Raw genomic sequence first — 25003 nt, forward strand, 5'->3', positions numbered from 1 at the left:
TTTTTTTTTTTTTTTTTTTTTTTTTTTTTTTTTTACTTATAATACTAAACTTTAGTAGTATTGCTGACAACCTTTAAGCTAAAGGAGAAATTATTACCTTCCAGGAAAGTTATTTCTTTTCTGCCTTTCACTTAAATTTGAAAGGGAATATAGAATTAAAAACCATTTGTATCTGCTTTGTGATAAGACAGCATGAATGTTATTGATAACAGCCAACTTCATCATCTATGGTATGAGAGTACTACACAATCATTCATATTTTTACAGAATTAAGAGGAACTGTGGAATTAGAGATAAACAGGCACAGAGACACTTCCTGCCTGAAAGACATCACAATCTAGACTAAGAGGGTGGAGTAAATTCAGGCTAGGAAGAACCTCAGATCTGACTGAATAGAAAGTAAAGGACAAGGCAGGGTGCCCCAAGGACTCATGAAAGCCCTGCATGCAATGTATGCAACAGCCACAAAGCTGGAGCTGTATCCTCCACAAGAGCACAAAGGGAGTATTTAGAGTGTACCACACACTGACAGTACTACTCAAAAACCACAGGGATGCTGACTAGTTTTGACTTATCTAAGAAGTCCTCTTTCAGGGACAATAAGAATGAGGTTCTTTATCATCTTCAAAGCAAATCAAGTTCATGAGCATAATATTGCTAATAAAAGATGACACTTTCTTTTAATAACTTCCACATATTTTCATTGTATCCAGTCTACTTTTGTTTTTATCTACTTCTTATTAAACATTGTGAAAATGGCCTTTCAGCAAAATATTTTTCACTAGAAGTATTTAAATTAACATGGTTCAGACTATTAAGTTTAAAAATCCATGGGTTCAGAGTTTTTCAATGTAAAAATTCTTAAACTGTCCTTTTTTGGCAACTGAGGCAAAGCACACTAGTTAAAGTACTAAGAGATCAAGATGAAAATATAACCTATTTTCACTAATGCAAAAATCATTTACTAAGTGTTGCAGCCTAGCACAGGCAATATTTGCTTATTAACAAGGGAACAAAAGTGTATAGAACAGACACCACATGGCAATTAAATACACTTTTAAATTTCCAGGCACAGATATAATGTATTTGTTCCTAATAAAGAATATGCTTGAGTGCACATACTAATATGTGCATATACATACATATGTATAAATACATGTTCAAATATATATTTTCTAAAAAACAAAAATACATTTGCTCAAGTCTGATTCACTTATTGAATTTTTGTAAAACTGTGAAGTTCTATAATACAGTTTAAACAATCTCTAATAAAAAGTTAAATAAAAACAAAGGGATACACCTTTATACCACAATTTATCATATCTCTGAATTAAGAATTGTAATGCAAAAAAAATAAGAGAGCTCATGTATAATGGCATAATTTGGCATGAACATAATTTATATACAGAGTTACGAAAAATTGTGCTGTGAATGGATAATTATGAATGTAATGCATTCCACTATTGTCATGTATGTAAGAAAAAAAGGGTATTACAGTTAGTTATAAACAAACAAAAAACCAAAGGGATAACTGTTATTTGAAGACTAGAAAACTGAACAATATTAAGGAGACCAAATAATTCATCTTTTTTCTTTTTTCTTTTTTTTTTTTTTTGGTACTGAGGACTGAACGCAGAGGCACCTTTCCACTGAACCATACCCCCAGCCCTGTTTTGTATTTTTATTTAGAGATAGGGTCTCACTGAGTTGCTTAGTATCATCTGGCCATTGCTGAGGCTGTCTTTGAACTAGCAATCCTCTTGCCTCAGCCTCTGGAACCCTTGGGATTACAGGCATGCGCCATCTTGCCCAGCAGACCAAACATATCTTAAAGGAGAAGTATTAAGGAGCAGAGATAGAATATCAAAAACCTTTTTGCTTTCAAAATAGGTTGTTTTCTTTCACTATTATAGAGTATGAAAAAAATGAACAGTTTGTATTCAAATGTGAAAATCACTGTAATATATAAACAGTATTGTTAACAATTTTAAGTTAAATATTTGGTAGTTATATAATATTAAATAGTGAAAACAGTAATACTGTTTTGGGTTGTGTCTCCCCAAGTATTTCTTTCTTGAAAAATCAAATTTTGTGTATAAATTTTACTAACTATATTATATTCCTCTATTAATAGACGGATGGTTATACCACCCTATCCCCCACTTTACATTAATCTTAATGATGCTCCCATTCATATTCTTTGTTAAACTCTACCCCTCCCATCCCCTAAGCCCCTGATACATACTCCAGGTAATTTCCTTTGGATTAAACTCTCCAAAGTAGAATTATCAAATCAAATTAATACTGATTACTGATATAAAACTAGACTTGAGTTTTAGTTTCTAAGTTTCAAAAGTAATGTATGCTCAAACAACAAAAACATGTGAAATGAAAAAAAAGCACAATGAAAACAAATCATCTTTAAGCTAACAGATGATCACTAAAAACATTTTGGAATCCATCTTTTTTCTCCCTGTATAAAATTAACATTACTGTTTTCAGCCTTTTTCCCTCACTTAGTATTATATTGTGAATATTTTTTTTATCTGAAAATTATTCTTCTGTTAGGTTCTATATGAAATCATTCTTCAGATACTGATTCACCATAATTTCAGAACTTGTCTCCTACTAAATAATTTAGGTTGTTCCTAGATCCTTAATAAAAGTATAATGCTATGCCAGGCACAGTGGCACATGCCTGTAATCCCAGCAGCTCCAGAGGGTGAGGCAGGAGGATTGTGAGTTCAAAGCCATGCCTCAGTAACTTAACAAGGCCCCACAGCAGTTTAGTGAGACTGTCTCTAAAATATAAAAAGGGCTGAGGATGTGGCTCAGTGGTTAAGCACTCCTGGGTTAAATCCCTGGTTAAAACAAAAAAACATAATGCTGGGCTGGGGATGTGGCTCAAGTGGTACCGCGCTCGCCAGGCATGCGCGCAGCACTGGATTCGATCCTCAGCATCACATACAAATAAAGATGTTGTGTCCGCCAAAAACTAAAAAAAATAAATATTAAAAAATTCTCTCTTTCTTAAAAAAAAAAAAAAAAAAACCACATAATGCCATCTCATTTTTCCCCCTTATGGTTATAATTAACCCCTTAAGAAGTCAAATTGCTGAGTAAAGATTATAAACATTTTTAAAGTTTTTATGATACAAATTAACAGATCTTGTCCTTGAAAGTTTAAAGTTATCAGTTTGGTAAATTCAACATCTTTTATAAACACAATACCATGAAATGTCCTAAAACCAATCTGCAAAACTAAAAGCTACATGCACACCTGCATCTTATATCAATCAGCATCATAAGACTGCATAATTTTACATGCTTAATTGACATTTAGTAGTAACAAATATTATAACTTGCATACTTTTTTTTTTGAAACAAGAGATTGAACTTAGGGGAAACTCGACCACTGAGTCACATCCCTGGCCCCATTTTGTATTGTATTTAGAGACAGGGTCTCACTGAGTGCTTAGTGCCTCAATTTTGCTGAGGCTGGCTTTGAACTTGCGATCCTCCTGCCTCCACCTCCCAAGCCGCTGGGATTATAGGCATGCACTACTGTGCCTGGCACTTGCATATTAATAAGTTATAATTTACTCACTCTAGTTTTTTTTTTCTTTTTTTAAAGACTTTGGTTATCAAGCTTAAGTATTCAAAACAAGTCTATTCTAAATAGTAAATTACTTTTTACCATCTTTCTAACATTTAATTTGTTCTCACTACTAACTTTATATTTCATATTCTAGATAATTGTTTTTATTAGTGTTTTTATAGTCAGTCTATCATATCTTTAGTTACAGCTGTCATTCTTAAGAGTTAGAAATTTACTTCTAGCTTTAGTTGTACTAAATATACTATTTTTTCACACACACTTTCTATCACATGATTCACACAGTAAATAGTTTAATATGTAAGTAACAGTTAAAATTTAACTATAGATATGAAAATTCTTCTCCTTCCTGACAAAAAGAATGATGATCTACTATAGTGATAAAGCCATAATGTTTATAGCAGTGCAATTCACAATAGCCAAGTTATGGAACCAGCCCAGATGTCTGTCCATCAGCAGAAGGTAAGTAGATCAAGAAAACATGTAATATGTACACAATGGACTTTCATTTAGCCATAAAGAAGAATGAAATTATGGCATCTGTTTGTAATAGATGGAACTGAAGAACATCCCCTAAATGAAATAAGCCAGCATCACTCAAAGGTCAAATGTTTTCTCTCATATGCAGAAGCTAGAGCAGATGGTGGTGGTGGGGAGATTTCATGAAAATAGAAGGGAAATCAGTGGAGTAGAGGAAGATGATAGAGGGGAGGGTGGAGCGACAGGAAAAGGGAGGAATCACTAAATTAGGCTATGTACACTTATAAATATACCACAGTAAATTTCACATAAGTGTATATTTATAAAACACCAATTAAAAAAAAAAGACAACAAATAGAAGGAACACCAGTAGAGGAGAAAAACGGGGAAAAGAGGAGGGGAAGGAAAGAAGAATTTCTGGGAACTACAATGGAGCAAATTACATTCCATGTATGCATGATTATGTCAAAATTAACCCTACTATTATGTATAACTACAATGCACTAATAAAAGCATTAAATAAAAAAGAATTTAAAAATTTTTTTTTAAAAAAGAATGATTTTCTTCATTGTGAAATAACTTCTGGTTAATCATATAACAAGTTCTTATAATTTTGAGTCTCTTCACACAATTTTTAATATTTCCAGCACTTTTTAAAAAACACATATATAATACATGCTGTCATAGGAAAGTTGATTTTTTCCTATATAATTTTCCTGTATATAATATAAATATAATTAGCTATTCAGACTTAAGTACCTTTTTTGGTATATTTTCTTTCACTGATACATATTTTATTTCTATTATTTTATGTTTGACATTTTTTTACTTAACATTGTAACAACATTTAAATGTGCCATAAAAATAATTCTAGATGACTACACAATAGTTCATCTTTTCTATGTATCAGACCTTATGTTTAACTATTCTCTAGTTGCTAGATTTTCATTGTGTCATTACCATTATTCTGTGATGGCCTTTTCTTCACTTTTTATAGTATGCATAGGAGAGTTTACTAAAAGCAATATTGTAAGATCATAAGGCATCTTTCAGAGTTCTTGATAATTCTTAACTCTCTCTAGAAAGGCTATCATTTTTGTCACAATAATTAGGGTTTAGCCTGAAAATAAAGTTAAGGATGCCCATCAGCTGTCAGTTGTGTCACCTTAACCTCATTTCTTCATCTATAAAATACAGATAAAAAGAATAATCTAATATTGCACAAATTAAATATGACTACTACACATGGTAATTATTGTGGTACCTGATACATAAAAAGCTCTAAGTATATTATAATCATAATTAAAATGGCCACTAACACTATAATTGTTTAACAATGATTCACTATGCAGGGATTCTTAAATAAAAACTTCTAGGGTCAAGGTGGGTAGAGGACCCAAGCATGATTAAATACTGTTTCCAGGATAATTTTCTACCCAGCTATAAGATGCCCCTAATAGCTTTTAGTTTATGTCTTTTACAGATCAAAACCTTTATTATTTTTTTAAAAAATATATATATTTTTAGTTATACTTGGACACAATACCTTTATTTTATTTTATTTATTTTTATGTGGTGCTGAGGATCAAATCCAGAGCCCAGCATGTGCTAGGTGTGGGCTGAGCCTCAACCCCAGCCCCCAAAACCTTTTTCATTAAGAACAGCTTTAAAAAGATTAAATAAATAACAATATAATTTTTAAAATGAAATTTACCTGTAATAATCACATTAGAGTTAAATCATTATAAACACTTTGTTGAACAGTTAAGTTTCTCTAAATCTATTACTTACATTTATTATGTAATAGATTTAGAGAAACTTAACTCTTTTTGATTATTTAACAATTAAAATACATATACACACACTCACACACACATATATACTATCCAACAAATAAATGAATAGTATAACTGCTTTCATCCCATTTTATTAACCTATCCCCTACCTTGACTATTTATTTCCAAACTAGAACTATTCCAGACTATCGTTAAATAATAGTGGTAACAGAAGGTTAGAATGATAATTGTTACTGAATTGGAATATGGATGGGACACAGGATATATACTTTTCATACATGGAACTTTCCTTCCTTCTTATTTTATTAAATATTGTAATCAGAAATGATTACTGAATTTTGTCAAAAACTAATTTTGTAAAAACGTTATGTTATAATTATAACTACTGAGACAACCATAGTGTTATTCTCTCAGCACTATTAATAAGGAGAGTTTTGTTAACAGGTTTCCAAACATAGAATTAGTCACACATTCTTAAAATATATTTAACTTACTTAGAGCATTGTATTCTTTTAAATCTTTCTGGATCTTATTTATTAATATTTCATTTATGGTAGATGTATACATTATCCTTATCAGGTTTTGTATCAGATTTATGCTGTCTTTATAACAGTTATTAAGGAAACTTTTTTTGCACAAGTATAAAAGGGCTCTTATAATGTAGGATATATTGAGGGTTGAAAGCTAACAGTGAAAACACTGACATTTGTTACATTTTTTAGAGAATGCCTTGTGACAAATGACTTTTATCTCTTCCATAGTTACCAAACTGTTTAATTTCCTAGATCTTCTAGGGTCAGTTATGATATTTTCCTCTTTGGCCTATGACAATAGGCAACCTAACATTCTCTATATCTCCCTATCCTATGCTATCCATTCTTAAGTTTTCTCCTTTTCTTATTCTGTATTTCTCTCTACTTTTCACCTACTTTTCTTATTTTTAGATTTCCCTCTCTCCTCTTCAGTATAATGGCCAAGCCAACATTTGACTTTACCAGCTAGTGTTAATCAATTAATCAGAACATAAGAGAGATCATCAAAAAGCAGGCCCAAAGGATGAGTGTTAATAAATTATAAAATTTTTGACTCTACCTTCTAAAGATGTTAGCTGTATAACAATAAGTCTACACTCATAAGACAGAAAATTAGTCACAATGGAAATGTATAAGGAGACAGGATGATTTTCTGTGCATATTTTACCAAACATTATCAATTAGGTAACAGACTTAGAATGGCCATTTCTAAGATGTTCTCCAACTTTAAACTCTATTAATTTATAAAAAAAGGAAAAAAGAAAAATGGTCTTTACTTCAAATGACATAAGGTGTTGATATAAACAGATTTTTAGGATGAATTTTTTAAAATTAAGTTCATTTCCTCCTTTATTTTTGTTAAGTGGCATTATAAACATACTAAACTGAATTAGAAGCCTGTGCCTAGAAATTCAAAACTGAAAGTAATCTTAGAAATTCAGATATCCATTTTAGAAAACAGAGTTAGGAATCCTCAAATTACATACTGACTTAAATCTAGAAGCAAATTACAAACAAATAAAAAACACACAAGTCATTTTAACAAAGTGATCATTATATAAAAGAAAAATTAAAATCCAGGTGGATGGGGTGTGGGGGTGTAAGAAAATTTAATAAACAACATTTTCTCTACAGTTCATCAAATAACTGTTGCTGGTTCAGTATCTTTTTAAAATTTTTTTTTAGAAGAACTAATACCAATACTCTTCAATTTATTTCAGGAAATAGAAAAAAGAGGCAATAATTCCAAACTCATTCTATGAGGCCAATATCACCCTGATCCCAAAACCAGGCAAAGACACATGCTGGTTCTATATCTAATTATACCTGAGGAAACTTTTACTAAATCTAAAAGAAATTCCTATGTGTTGATTTGAATATTTACAAAAATTCACACAAAATATTAAATATTTGAGAGTTGAAATTATTTTGCAATACGGCTAGCTGCTTGTGTTTGTTTCTGTTGTAAGACTTATTTTTGCCCTCTGTTTAACAGTTTCTCATTTGCTTGTATCCACTAAAGAGATAAGATTTTCAAGCTGAAAAAAACTTAATGAAATATTTATGTGGCTATGGGCGCCAATGACTTAAAATAGAATTAGGTAACAATTTAACCTGAGATAAGAGAAAATCTCAGTATTCCATCTATGAAGATTAAATTACTTTTGCAAATCTTCAAAATCAATAGCATTCTCAGGCCTGATTCTCTTATTAGAAAGTCAAATGTGAATACTAATTTTATATGCTTTTTCCAAGTATAATTCAGAGAATTTTATAACTCTCCTTGTATTCTGACTACAGTGTATTTCCCTTTTGCTAAAAGACAAAAGAAAGAAATTGCTTTGTTTTTCTTGGTAACACTGCTGTGTATGATAATAAACTTTGTTATAAAATGGGTGCAGTTGTATAAATTATATAAGATCACATAAATTATATTAAAAATGAAGAAGAATATGTCTGACTTAAAACTCAGGTAAACCTCTGTCAATTACCAGGATCATTCAAAAACATCATCTTAAAGAAAAACTATTTTTTTTTAAAAACTCTTTTTAATATTATTCAAGAAAACCAGGCATAGCTGGTGAGAAGTTTGACTAAAAAGATTCTAGCACTGGGATGATTGTTTCAAAAGACTCACTCAGAATCTTAAGAAAAGTAGACTATAAGTAATATGCAAACCACATAATATATTTTACTATTAATTTGTAATTTTCTCATGTATGACATTTGGTAAGATAACCTGGGCCACTTTTTGTTATTTACAAATAGAATACAATCCACTGTGTATGCAAATACATAAAAAGCATTTATTACAAAATCAAAAGTATTCTTTGTAATCAATCGTGTTTACAGAAAGAAAACCACCTAATTGGTCATTTAAATAAATATACTTTAGAAATAAGCACAATAAAGTTAACTAAACTTAATGCAAACCTAAACTTGATGGCAATCACCTTGTACTGCTAACCTAAGTGCTTTTCCCTCTCATTTTAATGTATTACATTTTATTCCTTTTTTTAAAAGTGAAAATTTGAATCTGAAAATTAGATTAACCATAAGTTTAAGAATTTTTTAAACAAAATTAATATAAACATTCATCAGTTATTACTATATCCATATTTTATCCTGAAGCCCAAAATTTATGAACGTCTTATGTTTTATTTACTAGCTAATTAAACAACCAAAAAATTTACAATTAATGTAAATCCATGGACTTCTCAAATAAATAATGAAGCAAATCTCAAGTAATAAGCAATGATTAAACATGAAAGAAGAAAGCATCTTTCTTCCCAAAAAGATCTGTTTAAGGAAATATGCTTAATAAATTTTTAACAATCATTTCAAGTAAACTACAGCACAGAGAAGGGATACGAGGCAAGAGGTGTAGAATACAACCTCGTTTCTTTTCTACTGTTCCATTTCTTTGATGCTTTGCCTTTTTTGGCAGAAGAATAATCTTTCTGCTTAGTTTTTCCTTTCTGAAGAATTTCTGGAGATAAAAAGTGTATGTATTTTTTCTTAAATGAGTTGATACCAACATAAAAGATGTTAAATCACATAGAACAATATGCATGAACTTTAATAACAGACTACATAAAGATTTCCCTCCACTTTCTGGTCCAGATGAAATACCTATTTTCCTTGACTATAACAATAATGTATGTTAACTACAAACTATTCAGACAATTTGGAAAAGTATTAAAGGAAGAAAATGAAACTTTCCTGAAATTTACTGCCCATACATATTCCTGAAAGAGCTGCTACTACTCAAAATAATTTAAAGTTTCATAAAATATTAACATATTTTATAATATATCATATTATATATCATATTTTATAATTTTATAAAGACTTGGTGAGTTTTTCCTTGATTTTTTTTCCCTAACCATATCAAATGTTTTCTGGGAGACATTAATCTAGTGTAGTGGTCTTTAAATCTTTCTGAACACAATACACAGGAGGAAAAAATCATTTAATATCACATGACAATAGTCATATGTAAATATGTACAGCTGAAACAAATGTTTCAACATGAAATAACTGCCTTTAACACAAGATGAACTCTCAGATTATCTATAGTTCATTAACAAAAATCAAAATCTAATTGTGTTATTAGGTGACTTCCTAACTTGCCAAGGCCTAACAAATTGCAATTTAAAAATTACTGACCTAGAGGGAATCACTGACCTAGAGGGGAAACTCTAAATTCAACAGTCCATCTTTGGTACTGCTTTCTCAGTAATCAGACTCAAATCATTTAACTTCTTTTGCTTAGTTTTTCCACTCACGAATCGTAGAGTTGAACAGAAAATAAAAAAATGTCCCTCAAACAAAAACATAGAATCCTTTATAACCAACCATAAGCAAACATTAGTAACAGTAAGCAAAACTAATAGAGGGCAATTTTTCAGTTTGCCAAACACTGAGATCCAAAATGGGATAATTCCTTATGCGACCATCAACACATAATAAAATGTCTCAATAAAGTGGGCCCTATGAAACTGAATTTGAGTCAATGGCTTACTCCAGGATCTATATTTTACTAATGTTTTCTAGAAAATTAACACATTCTTCACCAAGGATAGCTAAAGCCCCATCAAATGATTCCAGGTTACCCTGTATAATTAAATTAATTATAAACTGCAGGGAGATAGCACTGTAAGGTATTTTTGTTTTGTGGATTTTTTTTCCAGTAAGTTAGATTATATTCTCAAATAGGTCTAGTGAGCACCTTTTAGGTATGCTTACATAGTGGGCTACTATTCAAGATAATAATGTCCCCACTGGGACATTCTCAAAGGAAATCTCTACAGAGATTTATTTTCTATCAATTCTTACTCTTATGGTTTAGGTATCAAAAGTCCCCCAAAAGCTCATATCTGAGATGATACAAGGTTTAGAAGAGAAATGATTGGATTATGAGAGCCTTAACCCAATCGGTAAATTAGTCCCCTGATGGGATCAGTTAATCTGAATGCAGGTAGGATGTGGCTGGAGGAATAGGGTCATTGGGGGTATGCCTTTGGGGTATACATTTTATATCTAGCCAGTGAAGTTTTTCTCTGCTTTCTGATTATCATGTGAACTGCCTCCCTCCACCACACTCCTCTGGCATGATGCTCAACCTCACCTTAAGCCCCAAGAAATAGTGGTCTATGGACTGAGACCTCTGAAATCATGAGCCTCCAAATAAACTTTTCCTCCTCTACAGTTGTTCTGATTGGATCGTTTAGTAGCAGCAGAGAAAAAAAAAAAAGGGAAAAAACTGACAAAAACACTTAATATGGCATAAAGAAACTCAATCTTGAGTAGATTTAGGGCAGGAGTGACTATAACTGCAACAGTTATGGTACTCTAAAACTCTCCAAATTTAATATACAATTTAACTTGAAGAAACAAAACTATGATGTAATTTTATAGTGTATCTCATTGCTATACTCCATTTAGTAAACAGGACTACAATATAACCCTATGTGTCTGCTAGTTCTGGGTTATCCACCTCTATGAGTTACCACAGGTAATCAGCAGAATAAAACTTGGGGTATCAGCTATTTTAAAAATTGGAACACATTAATGACTAATATGAGAACTTGATATATACTGTGATGGTTAATTTTGGGTTTTCAACTTGAATGGATTAAAGAACAGCCAGACAATGGTAAGGCACTATTTCTGGGTACACCTATCGAGGGTGTTCTCAGAGAGATCCACCCTTATTTTACATAGGTGGGTTATCACCCAAATAGCTGAGGATCAAAATGGAACAAAAAGGTGGGTCACCCTTTCTGTCCTTAGATATCAAAAACTCCAGGTTCTCTAGCATTTGCAGGCTCCTTCCCTCCCACTACCTGACTGCCAGGCTCTCAAGCTCTATGGATTTGAACTAAGAGCCACACCATTGGTCACCCTTCCTCAGGCCTTTCATAATGAATTGAATACCCGCCCCCCCCCCCACCAGCTTTCCAGGTTCTTCTGCTTTCAGGTGACATATTATGGGACTTAACCTCCATAACTATGTGAGCCAGTTACTCTAACAAATCCCCAAACATCCAACTTATTGGTTCTCTCTCACTGGAGAACTCTAATTTAAAAATTAATGGCTAATAGGCCAATCATAAAAATACAATGTTACTTTTAATTTTGTAGAAAATATGTCAAAAGTCCAAGTCTTTAACACTAAGTGTGAACTATTTTTAAGACCTGATGTAAGTGCATGAATATCAAACTATAGCAATGAAAGCATTATAAAATTACAAAACAAAAGCATCCTGAAAAACAAACTCTAAGCTAGAAATTAAAGTACTCATATTATGAAGAGTAATGAACTGATTGCTTAAATGTACTATAAAAGTTAAATATGAGAATTACAAGTGCAGAAGAGCTGGTATGTTTAGAAGATATACAATGCCACCTTATCTGTAATTAAAAAGCAATTTACAAAGAACCTTAAGATGTTTTTGGATAAAACAAGGGATGTATGTGAACTATGACAGCAATGTTCCAATGATTTTTGAATTAACTTGTAAGAACTAAGTTATTTTAGATAGTACAAGGAAGGAAGCTGGAGGATTTAAAATGTAGTATGAGTGGAAAAAGAAAAGGTTCTGTGTACCATTTTACTTGAATAAATCATAGCAGAGATAAAAGGGTAGTAAAAAGAAGAAATGGAACAGAGTTTGTATATGTCTGCAGATATGAAAAAACACCAGGTAATATCAGAAATAAATTCAGAAAATAACCAGGGGAAGGTGACCAAGAGAAGGGAGGAGAGGGAGGAAAGGAAGAAAAGGAGAGGTACAGGGAAATGAAACTAACCAAATTATACTGTTATGTTACATATGTATACCAATATGTAACAATGAATCCCACTATTATATAATTAAAATCCTCCTATTAAAAAGGAAGAAAAATTTAAATTGACTTTAGACTGGAAGCTCCAAAACTATGAGTCAAAACAAACTCTTTCTCCTTTATAAGTTAATTATCTCAGGTATTTCATTATAGTAACATGATGCTGATTAATATACCTGTTTAATGTGAGTAGGCCTTGTCCAATTAATTAGGCTCTTAACAACAAATACTGACCATCCACAAACAAGAAGGAATTCTACCAGCAATATTTGGACTTGAATTGCAAATCTTTCCTGGGTCTTCATGATGCAGCCTACCCTGCAGATTTTGGATTCACCAAGCCTCTATAATGACATAAGCCAATTCCTTAAAATCTCTCTCAACCTCTTGTCTTTCTCCATACACACATCCATACCTCCTATTGGTTGTTTTCTGGAGAACCCTAATACAGATGGTAATGACAGAATTAACTATTAGCCAAACTATTTTCAATACTCTAGGAGAAGAGAGTAAAAGGAAAAAAGGGAGACTAGTCAAGAGAAATACTAAAGCTAACTTAACAAACACCTTTGTCTTTAATTATCCCTATTTAATAGCAAACAGATTAAATGTCAACAACTTACAGACATACACATATTCTAAAACTAATAAGTTGGTTTGGATCTATAAATTACCTCACAAAAATATAAATACTACCCATGCTTCCTTTTTAGACTCTTCTAAAAAAATCCATATAGAACTAGGGGTTTGGGGGCTGGGATTGTGGCTCAGCAGTAAAGCACTCGCCTAGCACGTGCGAGGCCCTGGGTTCGATCCTTAGCACCACATATACATAAATAAAATAAAGATATTGTGTCCAACTACACTAAAAAAATAAATATTAAAAAAAAAAAGAACTAGGGGTATGTTCAGTGGTAGAGAGCTTGCCTATCATGTACAAGGCGAGTTTAATCTGCAGCACCACAGAAAAAGAAGAAGCACTTACACATATGCCCTCATTAACACCCTCAGCCCAAAAGGATTCCAGAATTAAGAAATCTCTATTTACCACTAAGGATAACAAATTTTAATTACCGATCTGCTACTATGTCATGATTAATAGTGACAAGATAAATCTTTATTTAATAAAGAGAACTATTAATTATAAAACTCAACTATACATATCAAAGAATTTCATAACTTTACCATCTCAAAGCAATATTTCCTCTTCATACTAAACCCAATTTTATTAAACAAAAATTTTAGTAGCATTCTAGGATATTATTAAAATGGTGTTTTGTGTGTGTTTGTGTGTGTGTGTACGCACGCGTGCACCAATTATCTACCTTAGTATGTAGCTTCTGTGGCATGTCAATACCTCAACCAATTAGTCTAATTTGTACCTTCTGAAATCTACTGAGATTAATTAAAGTCATCATTGCCACAATTTATTCATATCTGACTAAAAATGAGAAGAAAATATAACGAAAGAACTGTTCATTTTATTTGTTCTGATACGGTAAATATTTAATATGCAAATAATAACAAATTTGAGAAAGCAAAGTTAAAAGACTTCTGAAAATGTTCTTAAAAGTAAATATAAAGCCAGGTGTGATGGTGCATGCTTATAATTCCACAACTTGGGAGGCTGAGACAGGAGGATTTCAAGTTTGTGGCCAGCCTCAGCAATTTAGCAAGACCCTAAGCAATTGGCAAGACATTGTCTCAAAATAAAAACTAAAAAGGGCTGGGAACTTAACTCAGTGGTAAAGCTCCCCTGGGTTCAAATCCCAGTAGCCCCCATAAAAAAGAGTAAATATGTTATTATCTTAATTAGTATCATAAGTATCTACAGGTGAAAAACTATATAACACAAAATTCCAAAGCTCAGTTACACTAAGGGCTCACATTTTTAAAAACAAGTCTTTTCTTGAGAAACTGGATTCAAAAGGTGGTGGGTACTCGAACCTGTCTATATTAGAGGCAGATAAACGACTCAGTGTTCTCTGTGTGTATGAGACACACAGAACGGTTAGGTGCTGAGAGCATTAAGAAGTCATGAACAGAAAATACAGGAAATATCACTTAATGTACAGCAATCAAAGGAATAGATATTACATTACCATTTGCGAAAATAATTTTGGATCAATAGGACAAATTGCAAAGATAACAGAAGAGTAGGAATGGTTGGCCTCACTGAAGAGAAATTTTTTGTTACTGATATTATTTTTTAATATTTATTTTTTAGTTGTAGTTGGACACAATACCTTTATTTATGTATTTTTATGTGGTGCTGAGGATCAAACCCAGGGCCTTGCATGTGCTAGGTGAGTGCTCTATTGCTGAGCCAGAACCCCAGCCCATTGTCATTGATACTGTTTAGTGTTGCCAACATCTGGTAACAATAAAAAGCAATAACTTTTAATTTACTTTATTATTATTTAAAAATCATTGATAGGTAATCCTTTGTTGCCTATACTTAGAGTGCACCGATCCCCTAAGTCCTTATCTCTTATGTGTTTGTTTTGTATTACTCGGGATTGATCCCAAAGTCCTATGCAATAGGGAAGTGCTTTACCACTGAGCTATATTCTCAGCTTTTCCTACCTTTTAATATGCCTCTAACAGACTTAAGTGATCTGTTCTGTGCTCCCCTTATGTCAAAGAGAATTGGTTTAAGCTACATTAGTATAAAGAGCTATACCAAAAAAGAGATAAAAGAAATTGAACCTCAAAATTATTTTTACTATTGTTAATTAATAGTGTATATACACTATTAACATAAAAATGTAAATACTGGTTTGAAAAAAATCAGTCTGTTTCTCTAATAAACATACATATTTTTAAGAGAATAAAATTACAAGAAAAAATTATAGAGCCAACTTAGCATAACTGATTCTATACACAAAAATGCTTTTTAGCTATGGAGTTTACACTTATGAAATGATAAAAACGTCTGGCAGCCCAAAAGCAAAATGTTTTCCTTAACTTGACTCCACTACTAAAGGCTAAATTTTACTTTCAACTTCAAAAAACACAAAATATTAGTCTTCTGTTCTGTAAATCCATTATTGGTGAGCGTTCTAATTCTACTAAAAATGACATTTACGTAAGAAAAATAGTTCATCCAAAGTCCTACTCTACATATATTATGAGTATGAAAACAAAAGATAAAACAATTATTATTAAATATACTATAAGGCAATTCCTTTAAGGTAGATGAAGGAAATAGAAATTCTGCTACTGTATCAGCTTATCTGAAGGCCAGATGAACTACTGCTACAATAAGTACAGAGCAGATTGAAAAGAACATCATATGCCAGCCCCCCCGCAAGTCAGTTCTACCTCAAGTCTATGTACAAATATGGTTAAAAACAAAACTGTTGTCAATCCTATCGTTGTGTCTCTAATTGCTAAAATAAAGTGCTATTATAAATCTTGCTAGAGTTACTACCTTTTCAAAAGCACATGCAATTACACAATAATAAAATTAATCTGAGGTCTAAGTAATTTAAACCTATGAAGATTAAATGAATAATAATATGCTACATAGTAAAAATACGCATAAACTATTTTGTTACATGAAGTAAAAATTAAAAAGCCAATTTGTGAAGTTTCTAAATTCTTAAAAGTTGAATGAACCTGAACATGGCAAGGCTTCTAATAATATATTTCAATTATGATTAATAAAGGATTATTGATTCCTTGCACAAAAATGTCTTTTAGCTATGGAGTTTACACTTATGGGGTTATATGGGGACTGCTAATATATGGGGTTAAAAAATAAGCTGATCGAATTAATTTTTCTCTTCTAATATGTAATAGTATGCAATAGATTCCAACAGTTTTACTTTCACATTATTCATAAAACATTAAAATTTAGAGAGTATCCTTGGAATCTAATAATGGATGCAGAACAAGTCAATGGCTTTATTTATCAACTTAAAAAGAAATAACAGCTTAGAATAACAAATTTGTCTTCTTTCACCTTGCAATAAACACCAGCTAGTGAATGTCAGAGAAGTAGGATACATTACATAAAAAAGCACAAAGGTAGGCCATGTTTTGGGATTGCTGCACTCATTCCCTCAATAATGTTTGTATGCCTTCTTATAACATTGTTATCTATAGACAAACTAGAAATGCATCCAACTAGAATTGCATCTTTCTAGTATGAACACAACATAGATCAACTTACCAAATCCCTGTGCAACACCCAGTTAGCATGCAGGTAGTGAATTCCATCTAGGATCTGATACAATAGTGACTTCACCATTCCCCGAGGTAACTGAACTGGCTTCTTGTTTGCTTTAGAAGCTCTGTGAAACTTGATTATATGCTGAAAGAAAGAAAAAATATCATTTGAAGCTTGGAAAAGAAAAGAGGGCAAGATGATGTGAATATTCTCATAGGAAAAAAAGAAACACTCAGGGATTCTGAAAGATACTGAAAGCATTATTTCACATTCTGCTGAATTAAAAAATAACTATAAAATTCCCTAATTACTGAAGCTAAAAGTCTATTTCCCAAGTATACAATAGTGTCTTGGGAAAAAAAAATGTTAAAAACAGAAAAGTAGAAAATAGTGTGCTTTTATTTTTAAAGTATAATTAAAATTTAATTACTTTCGAAGAATACTTGACCCATGTTTATATGGGGATTAAATGAAAATGAAAAATAACAAAGATACTTCTAGTTAGCTGACATAGCAGCTAACTATAATTCACTAAAGCATAATAATATTCAATAAAATACACAATACAAAATGCAAAAACTACACTATAAATAAATTTATCAGCAAAATTTTTTATTGCTTCATTTTAATTAAAATATTCTTAAATTTCAGGAAAATTTTCAAGCAAGTATGCCTCACACACTATTACAGATATACCTTGTACCATATATTGCAAAAAAGTAGACTCTTGACCAGTATTTAGTGAATATCAAGCATGCTCTTCAAATTAATAAACATAATAAGAGTAAGCTTAACATTATATATTAACATTTTCATATGTTATAGAGAATACAGATGAATAAGGAATAACTAATGATTAATGAGTAAGTTTTACTTTACAAGAAAAAATTATACAGCAGAGAATACATGAGTAGAAAGTAAAGTATTATCAGTCAGAATATATATAGTGTGCTTCATCTATAATTTAATAGTAGCATTATACTATTTTAAGTTTATGCTCAGTCTTTTTCTCAAGGTATTTGATAAACAAAATGGAGGCATAGCAACTTAATGATCTAGAACATTTTGTCCCCTATCCTAATGATGTGACAATCAAGTCTGTTTTCCTTAAGAAGACCCATTGGCTCTCCACATTTCATTAAAAAAGGTTAAAATGGATCATGTACAAAAATAAAAATTAAAATCCTGCCAGAATAAGAATGCAATGAACAAGTATGTAAGTGAGATAAGATCATTAATTTCATATACATTTCTTCAGTACACACTTTCATTAGAGTATTATAAATGACTTTTCTATTTTAATCAATAGTATAAAGCTACAGGAAACTATGGGTGGGAAAATACTTTTTTACTTTCATTTTCTTTAAATTCCAGGGCTCTACAACAAACATGTGATATATAAAATATGAGATCTCACCAATATCTAAGTTACTTTTTTTTTTTGGTAGTTGTAGATGGACAGGACAGAATGGCTTTCTTTATTTTTATGTGGTGCTAAGGATCAAACCCAGTGCCTCACACATGCTAGGCAAGTGCTCTGCTACTGAGCTACAGCCCCAGCCCTCTAAGTTACTTTTTAAAACAGCCTTTTTATTACAACTGCTTTGCTAACTTATGTTGCCTTAACCCAGCCTATTCACTTCAACATTTTAATTAAAATTAGAACACAGATAAAGGTATGGGTTTTAGTAAAGTGAATTATCATTAGTTTTTTATGAAAATGAACATTAAGAATACTTATTTGGCTTTAGCAAGTATTAGTTAGTTGAAAAAATAAAGCTAAACTCTACACATACCATACTTTTATGCTATATAATTCACTGAAGTATAATAATTGTACCTGCATGTAAAATTAAATATTATACACCAGCCAGCTAGAAATCATGCTGAATTCAACATTATCTACTAATGTCTATGATAGTATACTACAAATTATATCTACAAACCTACCTTAAGAAAATTTGTCTTAGGTTTGGATCATAAGATTGGATTTCATGTCAGGCATCAGTAGTATGAGTATTCAATAATAGCCACCTTGACTTAACAAATTTTCATTAATAAAATCCCAATTTTACTTGACTGCATTTCTTCTAAAATAAAAAAAGAAGCTATCACCTCAAAAAAGAATAATCACTATGGACAAGTTTCATAAAACATTTCATAAAACATGTCTACTTCCTGTTCTCAAACAGTTCTTTCCAGATAACTTCTAAAAAATTTTATATCAAATCAAATTTAATCATGAAAAATGGTAATCCACAAATAGTGAATAATTCTTTGTGTACATCTGAAAGCATATAAAACTCAGATCTAAATTTCAAGTTTTAAAACTATTAAAGTTAAAATTATATAAGTGAGACAAACTCTTGAAATTAGTAGAACAGTTTGAAACTGTTTTACTATTTTGACCCATTTTACTATTTTCAGAGGTAAATCTGCTTTTTAAAATAATTTTACTGATATTTGTTCTACTTTTATTCCAAGATTTCTGTACACATTACAAACTACAGCTGACTTAAAACAAGAAACAGTTTTTGAAGATCTGGAAAATAAGCCATGATACTATGATCATTTGCACATCACTATATACATTCTCTCTTATATTTATCTCAATAAAAGCACAGGTATGCTAATTTAGGAAATACAGATTAGTATGCAATCTGATGAAATATTTAAAGAGCTTCTTAAATATCAGGAAAAAATATAGTTCACAAAATGTTACAGTTTGAATTTGGAGTGTTTCCCGAAAGGCTCATGTGTTGGAGAAATAAATTTTACAATTAAATCTTAAGACTTTTTCAAATACCAATTTTAAAAACAATTTGCTTAGTAAACTGCAAAATATTAAAGTAGGTGTTTGTATTCAGCTATTTAGACAAAATATATCCAAATTCTTATATAATTTTTTTCCAATTTAGTATCATTCTTTCATTGTATTAGCTAACCCAATAAACTACAGTCCCTTGATTTTGAGAAATCTTTAAATATTAAATTGGGTCTGAATATCTAAAAGTTTTACAACTAAAAGCCACAAGCCATGGTAGAATCTATTTTCATACTGATCTGTCATCTTGTGGTAGAGCTCTCATCTGCAAAGAATTTTTCCTACGCAAGAAGAGACCAATTCAAGTTAAGTACAATATTAAATTACTGCTGATTTAAAAATATATTAGACTATCAAATATCAATAGTGAATGATATCTAATAAATGATTAAGAGTAGTTTTCTACATTTGTATAGTACATTTAGTTCATAAAATCTGACAAACACAGAACCACTCTTCAGAAAAACCCTAACACAAAAGACAATATTATAGACAGGGAAAATGACAGACTTATATTCATAATTTAACACAATCATGACTAACTTCTCATTTTTAAACTCCTTCATACTTCAAAAAACAAGGGAAACATATTGCTTTTAAGTTTATAGCAAAAGCTGCCTTTTTAATAAAAACTACAACAATAAAATAATATTTAATAGCACTTACAGGCTTTAGATTCTATTCTTTTAAAAAAATATGTGATACAAAGGTCAAACTGAGAGGATCAAAAAGTAGTAGAGGTTGAGAATCCCTAAAACAAAAAGTGAAATCCAGAATGTTCCAAATCCAAAACTCTTGTGTCAATAAGATGCCACTAGTGGAAAATTCCACAGCATTAAACTTTTCTCATGCACAAAATTATGACAAATACTGAAAGAATTATCTTCAGGCGCTGTATAACGTGAATTTCATATTTAGAATTGGATCCATCCCCAAGATATATCTATATCTAACACACACACACACAAACACGTATATCTTTTATATATATATGTGTGTGTACTATAAAGACTAAAAACAATTATATATGTGTGTGTATACACACACACACACATATATATACACACTCATACAAACCCCTCTCTCTATATATATATATGACAAAAGCTGAAATCTGAAATACTTCCAGTCACAAGCATTTTAGATAAGGTACACTCAATCTATCAGACAAAGCAAAATACTCTAGTCTTGGTAATATATCAGCCACATTCTATGAGGTAAGTGTTATTTTTAAAAATGTAAAGCTAATAGTGGAATTAGATTAGCTCCTAATTGTTTTAACTCACTCTTAAAATTTCTGACTGAATTCAGTGGCTCATCTCTACCAGCAATTCACCTTACCCAGAGATCATGTTCAGCATAATCAAATAGAAGCCAAACTTTCCGATCAGCATGAGACAGAAACACCTTTTGAAGAGAGATGACATTTGGATGTTTAAGCTCTCGAAGTAACTGCAAAATAAAGGAGATCCATTAAAAACTTTGGCCATAAAAATGTTAAAAAAACATACCAATATGGGCCTGATTACGTGCCTGTATCAGGAGGCTGAGGCAGTAGTATGGCAAATTCAAGGCCAGCCTGGGCTACTTAGGCCCTATCTCAAAATAAAAATAAATTTAAAAAGGGCTAAGTAGCTCAGTGATAAGAGTTCTCCTGGATTTAACATGTAGTACCAAAAACAGAAAAAACTATCAAGCTGTGTATGATGTTGGGTGTCTGTAATAGCCTCTATTTAGAAGGCTAGAGGTGGAAGGTGTGAAGACTGCCTAAGTCCAAAAGCTGGAGGCCAAACCCCATGCCCCTCCCCCCGCAAAAAAATTCATACTAGTTATAATTAAAAGACAATACAAATTCATTGGTAATCAATCTCAAACAACAAATAAGCACCCACACAACTTTGCGATACCTATACAAGTTCTTCAATAATAAATGAAGGAAAATCTATGGGGAAAAGATACTGAGAAAGAAAAACTGAATAAATTGATTTCATTACTATTTGATTGGTTGGTTATTTTAATATATTTATGTATATATCATAAAAATTACCTTTTTAACCATTTTTAAGTGTAAACATTGCGGACACTAAGTATATTTAATGTTGTGTAATCATCACACTAATCATTTCAGAACTTTTTCATCTCCCAAAGAGAAACTCTGTACCCATTAAATAACCCAATTTCCCTCTTCCCTTAGCCCTTGGTAACCTCTACTACTTTCTGAGAATTTGCCTATTCTAGATCCCTAAAATAAGTAAATTCCCATAATACCTGCCCTTTTGTGTCTGGTTTATTTCACTTAGCATAATGTCATCAAGGTTCACCCATGTTATAGAATATAATAGACTTTTAGTCCTTTTTATGGATAAATACATTCTACTGTACATACACTTAGGGTTATGCTTAGGGTTACCTCCCAATGAACTCATCATAAGATGAAAATCCCTAAGTCAAAAATGCATTTAATGAATTCACCTAATCTGTTTAACATTGTAGTTTAGCCACATACACTGTTGGATATGAATTAATTATTCTGGTCTCATGGAGAACTTGGAAGATGAAACTCACTGCCTGCGCTGAACATATTGCGTATCAATTGAGGCAGTGGGAGGATAAACTTCTAAATGTTTTAAATATGGTTTCTACTCAATGCATGTGGATTTCACACCATTGTAAAAATGAAAAGTCTTAGGTTGAATTGCTGTAAGTCAAGGACTGCCTGTATATTATCATGTATTTTTTTGATCCATTCATGCACTGATGGACATATAGGTCATTACAACCTTTTTGCTATTACGAATAATGCTACTATGAACATTGGTATACAGGTATCTATCTCTGCCTTCAATTCTTTGGGTATATACCTAGGAATGGAACTGCTAGATTGTTCCATTGTTTCATAAGTGTATGAAAAGATAATAGTATTATCTTTTCATACACTTATTGGTCATAAGTATATCTTCTTGGAGAGAAATGTTATTTCATCTATTTTCTAATCAAGTTGTTTTGAACTGTAGGAGTTCTTTATCTGGTCTACATAATAATCTCTTGCCATATATAATTTGTAAATATTTTCTTCCATTGTAAGTTGTCTATGTTTTGAAATTACAAAACAGTTAAAACAAATCTGCACCTTGTAATCATTTTTTTTTAAATTCAAGGCTTAACAAATTGTGATATTAGAAAATACGATATTCGCCAATACCATACAGCAGTTGAGAGTCAAGATCAATAAACTCTGAGATACAGTACTTAATTTCAGGTATTTAAACTATGTAGTAACACAAATTTAAAATATGTAACCTTTTTCATAAAATAAAACAGAATGTTACAAACAGAAATATTGAAGCAGAGTATATTTTCGTGGGTTTAACCTTTCTAGTCTCCTAAAAGGATGTTCTTTTGTTTAAATCTCCTTATTTTAGGATAACCAAAGTGGCTCTAATAATACATCTAGTTAAAAAGTTCGTGTACCTTCTGCCAAGAAAAAGCAAAAATAGCAACTACAACAAGAAAAGATATAATGCTCTTATCAATTAAAACAGACTTTTACAGGGCCTTCCAAATGTGCTCCAAATACAGAGTAGCCATCTAAGAAAGTTAAGGTCTTAGAACTTAAGACTTCAGTGTCTTTGATAAGAACACTGCCAACGAAACAAGAAATCACCATAAATGAATTAACTAAACATCAAGTCACATATTAAATATTGTTCTCTGGAGGGAGTAAAAATTATTTCCTGCAGGAGAAAGATGATATTTCTGCTTTTACAATAAAATTTTTCAACTTATAAGAATTTGGAGGTTAATATACCAATCCTAAAACACCTAAAGGTCACTACCAAAGGAACCATTTACTAATTAAATTAATATAAACCAGATGAATAACCTGACAGGCCAAGCTAGCTCTTGGGATCACCCAAGATCCTCCAGTTCACTGGAAGAGCTTAAGTTGATGCTAAGGCAGTATTAATTCCAGTTCAATGTTTCTTCTATTACCTCAAAACTGAAACATACTCCTAAACCAAATAGCTAGTTTAAATCCTTTCTGGAAACTGGTAGGATTTATAACTTAAACAAACTCCAAAGCTTTGACAAAAGATCTCTCCAATTATTAGAAGCCTACATATAGTTATTTTTAGATGTCTCTTAACTTCAATTCCCATATGAAGTCTCACTCCTATATTTAAAAAAGAAACCAGTAGAAACTAGTAGCTTTTTCCTAGGTGCTAAGTATGATACTAAACATATAAAATGCATTATCTCAATCATGACCTAAACCCATGAAATATTTATATTACTCCTATTTTTACAAATGAGGATACAGTGGTTTAAGAGGGTTAAATAATTTATTCAAGGTCATATTCATAGGAAGACATAAGGCAGACCTAAAATGTATTTAAAATTAACTTCCAAAATGCAAACCAGTTCTTGTAACTACCATGGTCTAATACCAGTACCTCATAAGAGATATTATCCTGAACAGTTCTCTTCAAAATCCAGAGACCCAGATGTTTTAAGAATACTGGATGGTTAACCCAACAATGTCAGGACTATGTAGTCATTCTCATCACTGCATGGCTAACTCCTAGCACACTGACTGGTACTTGGAGGACTTCATTAATTATTCGGTGAATATATGAATACATACATGAATTAACAAAATGCACAACTAAACTGAAAGATGTTATATAATATACCATTGGGGCTTTTGATCTATGGACTAAAATCAATGCTTTCTTCATAAAAACCAACCTACTTGTTAAAAATACTTTTTCCCCCCAAAATTCATCTAATTAGCCAGACACCCCCCCCCAAAAAAAAAAACCTCAGAAGGCAATCACTAAGTAACTATTATAACAGTGGTAAGAGTATTATAAACTGAATTATGTTCACCCCAAATCATATGCTGAAGCCCTATTCCCCAATATCTTGGAATGTAACTGTATTTAGAGACAGGGCCGTTAAAGATGGATTTAAAACAAAGCTATTAGAGTTGACCTTATTCCAATCTGACCAGTGTTTCCTAAGAAGAAATGAAGACATACAAAGAGAAACCAAGAGTATTTCTGAAATGACCACTGGAAGGACAGCAAGAGAAAGGTCACAGCCAACCCTGTCAGCACCTTGGTCCTAAGACTTGTAGCCCCCATACTAAGAAAATAAATTTCTTTGCTTTCTTTATTACCCAGTCTGTAAGTATTTTACTATGGTAGCCTTAGCAAACTAATATAG

General features: G+C 31.5%; 1 protein-coding gene across 6 annotated transcripts in view; it reads right to left on the minus strand.

Annotated features, from left to right (window-relative positions):
* The window catches only part of Cdk8 (cyclin dependent kinase 8), a 172529-nt gene that overhangs the window by 73398 nt on the left and 74128 nt on the right, over window positions 1–25003 (minus strand). For 5 of the 6 annotated variants that reach the window (XR_007346926.1, XR_007346927.1, XM_015498697.2 and 2 more), the window contains exons 3-4: window positions 21116–21226; window positions 16954–17094 (exon numbers count right to left, since the gene is read on the minus strand). Coding sequence is in view for 3 of the 6 variants with exons in the window: in XM_015498697.2 (XP_015354183.1) it covers window positions 16954–17094; window positions 21116–21226 (252 nt within the window). In the remaining 3 variants the exon portion in view is untranslated. Of the gene's footprint in view, window positions 1–16953; window positions 17095–21115; window positions 21227–25003 lie in introns of those variants that run through there. The other variant, XM_048801253.1, reaches the window with a different exon arrangement.

This window comes from Marmota marmota, unplaced genomic scaffold (genome assembly GCF_001458135.2).
Source record: "Marmota marmota marmota unplaced genomic scaffold, marMar, whole genome shotgun sequence".
Classification (NCBI taxonomy): Eukaryota; Metazoa; Chordata; class Mammalia; order Rodentia; family Sciuridae; genus Marmota; species Marmota marmota.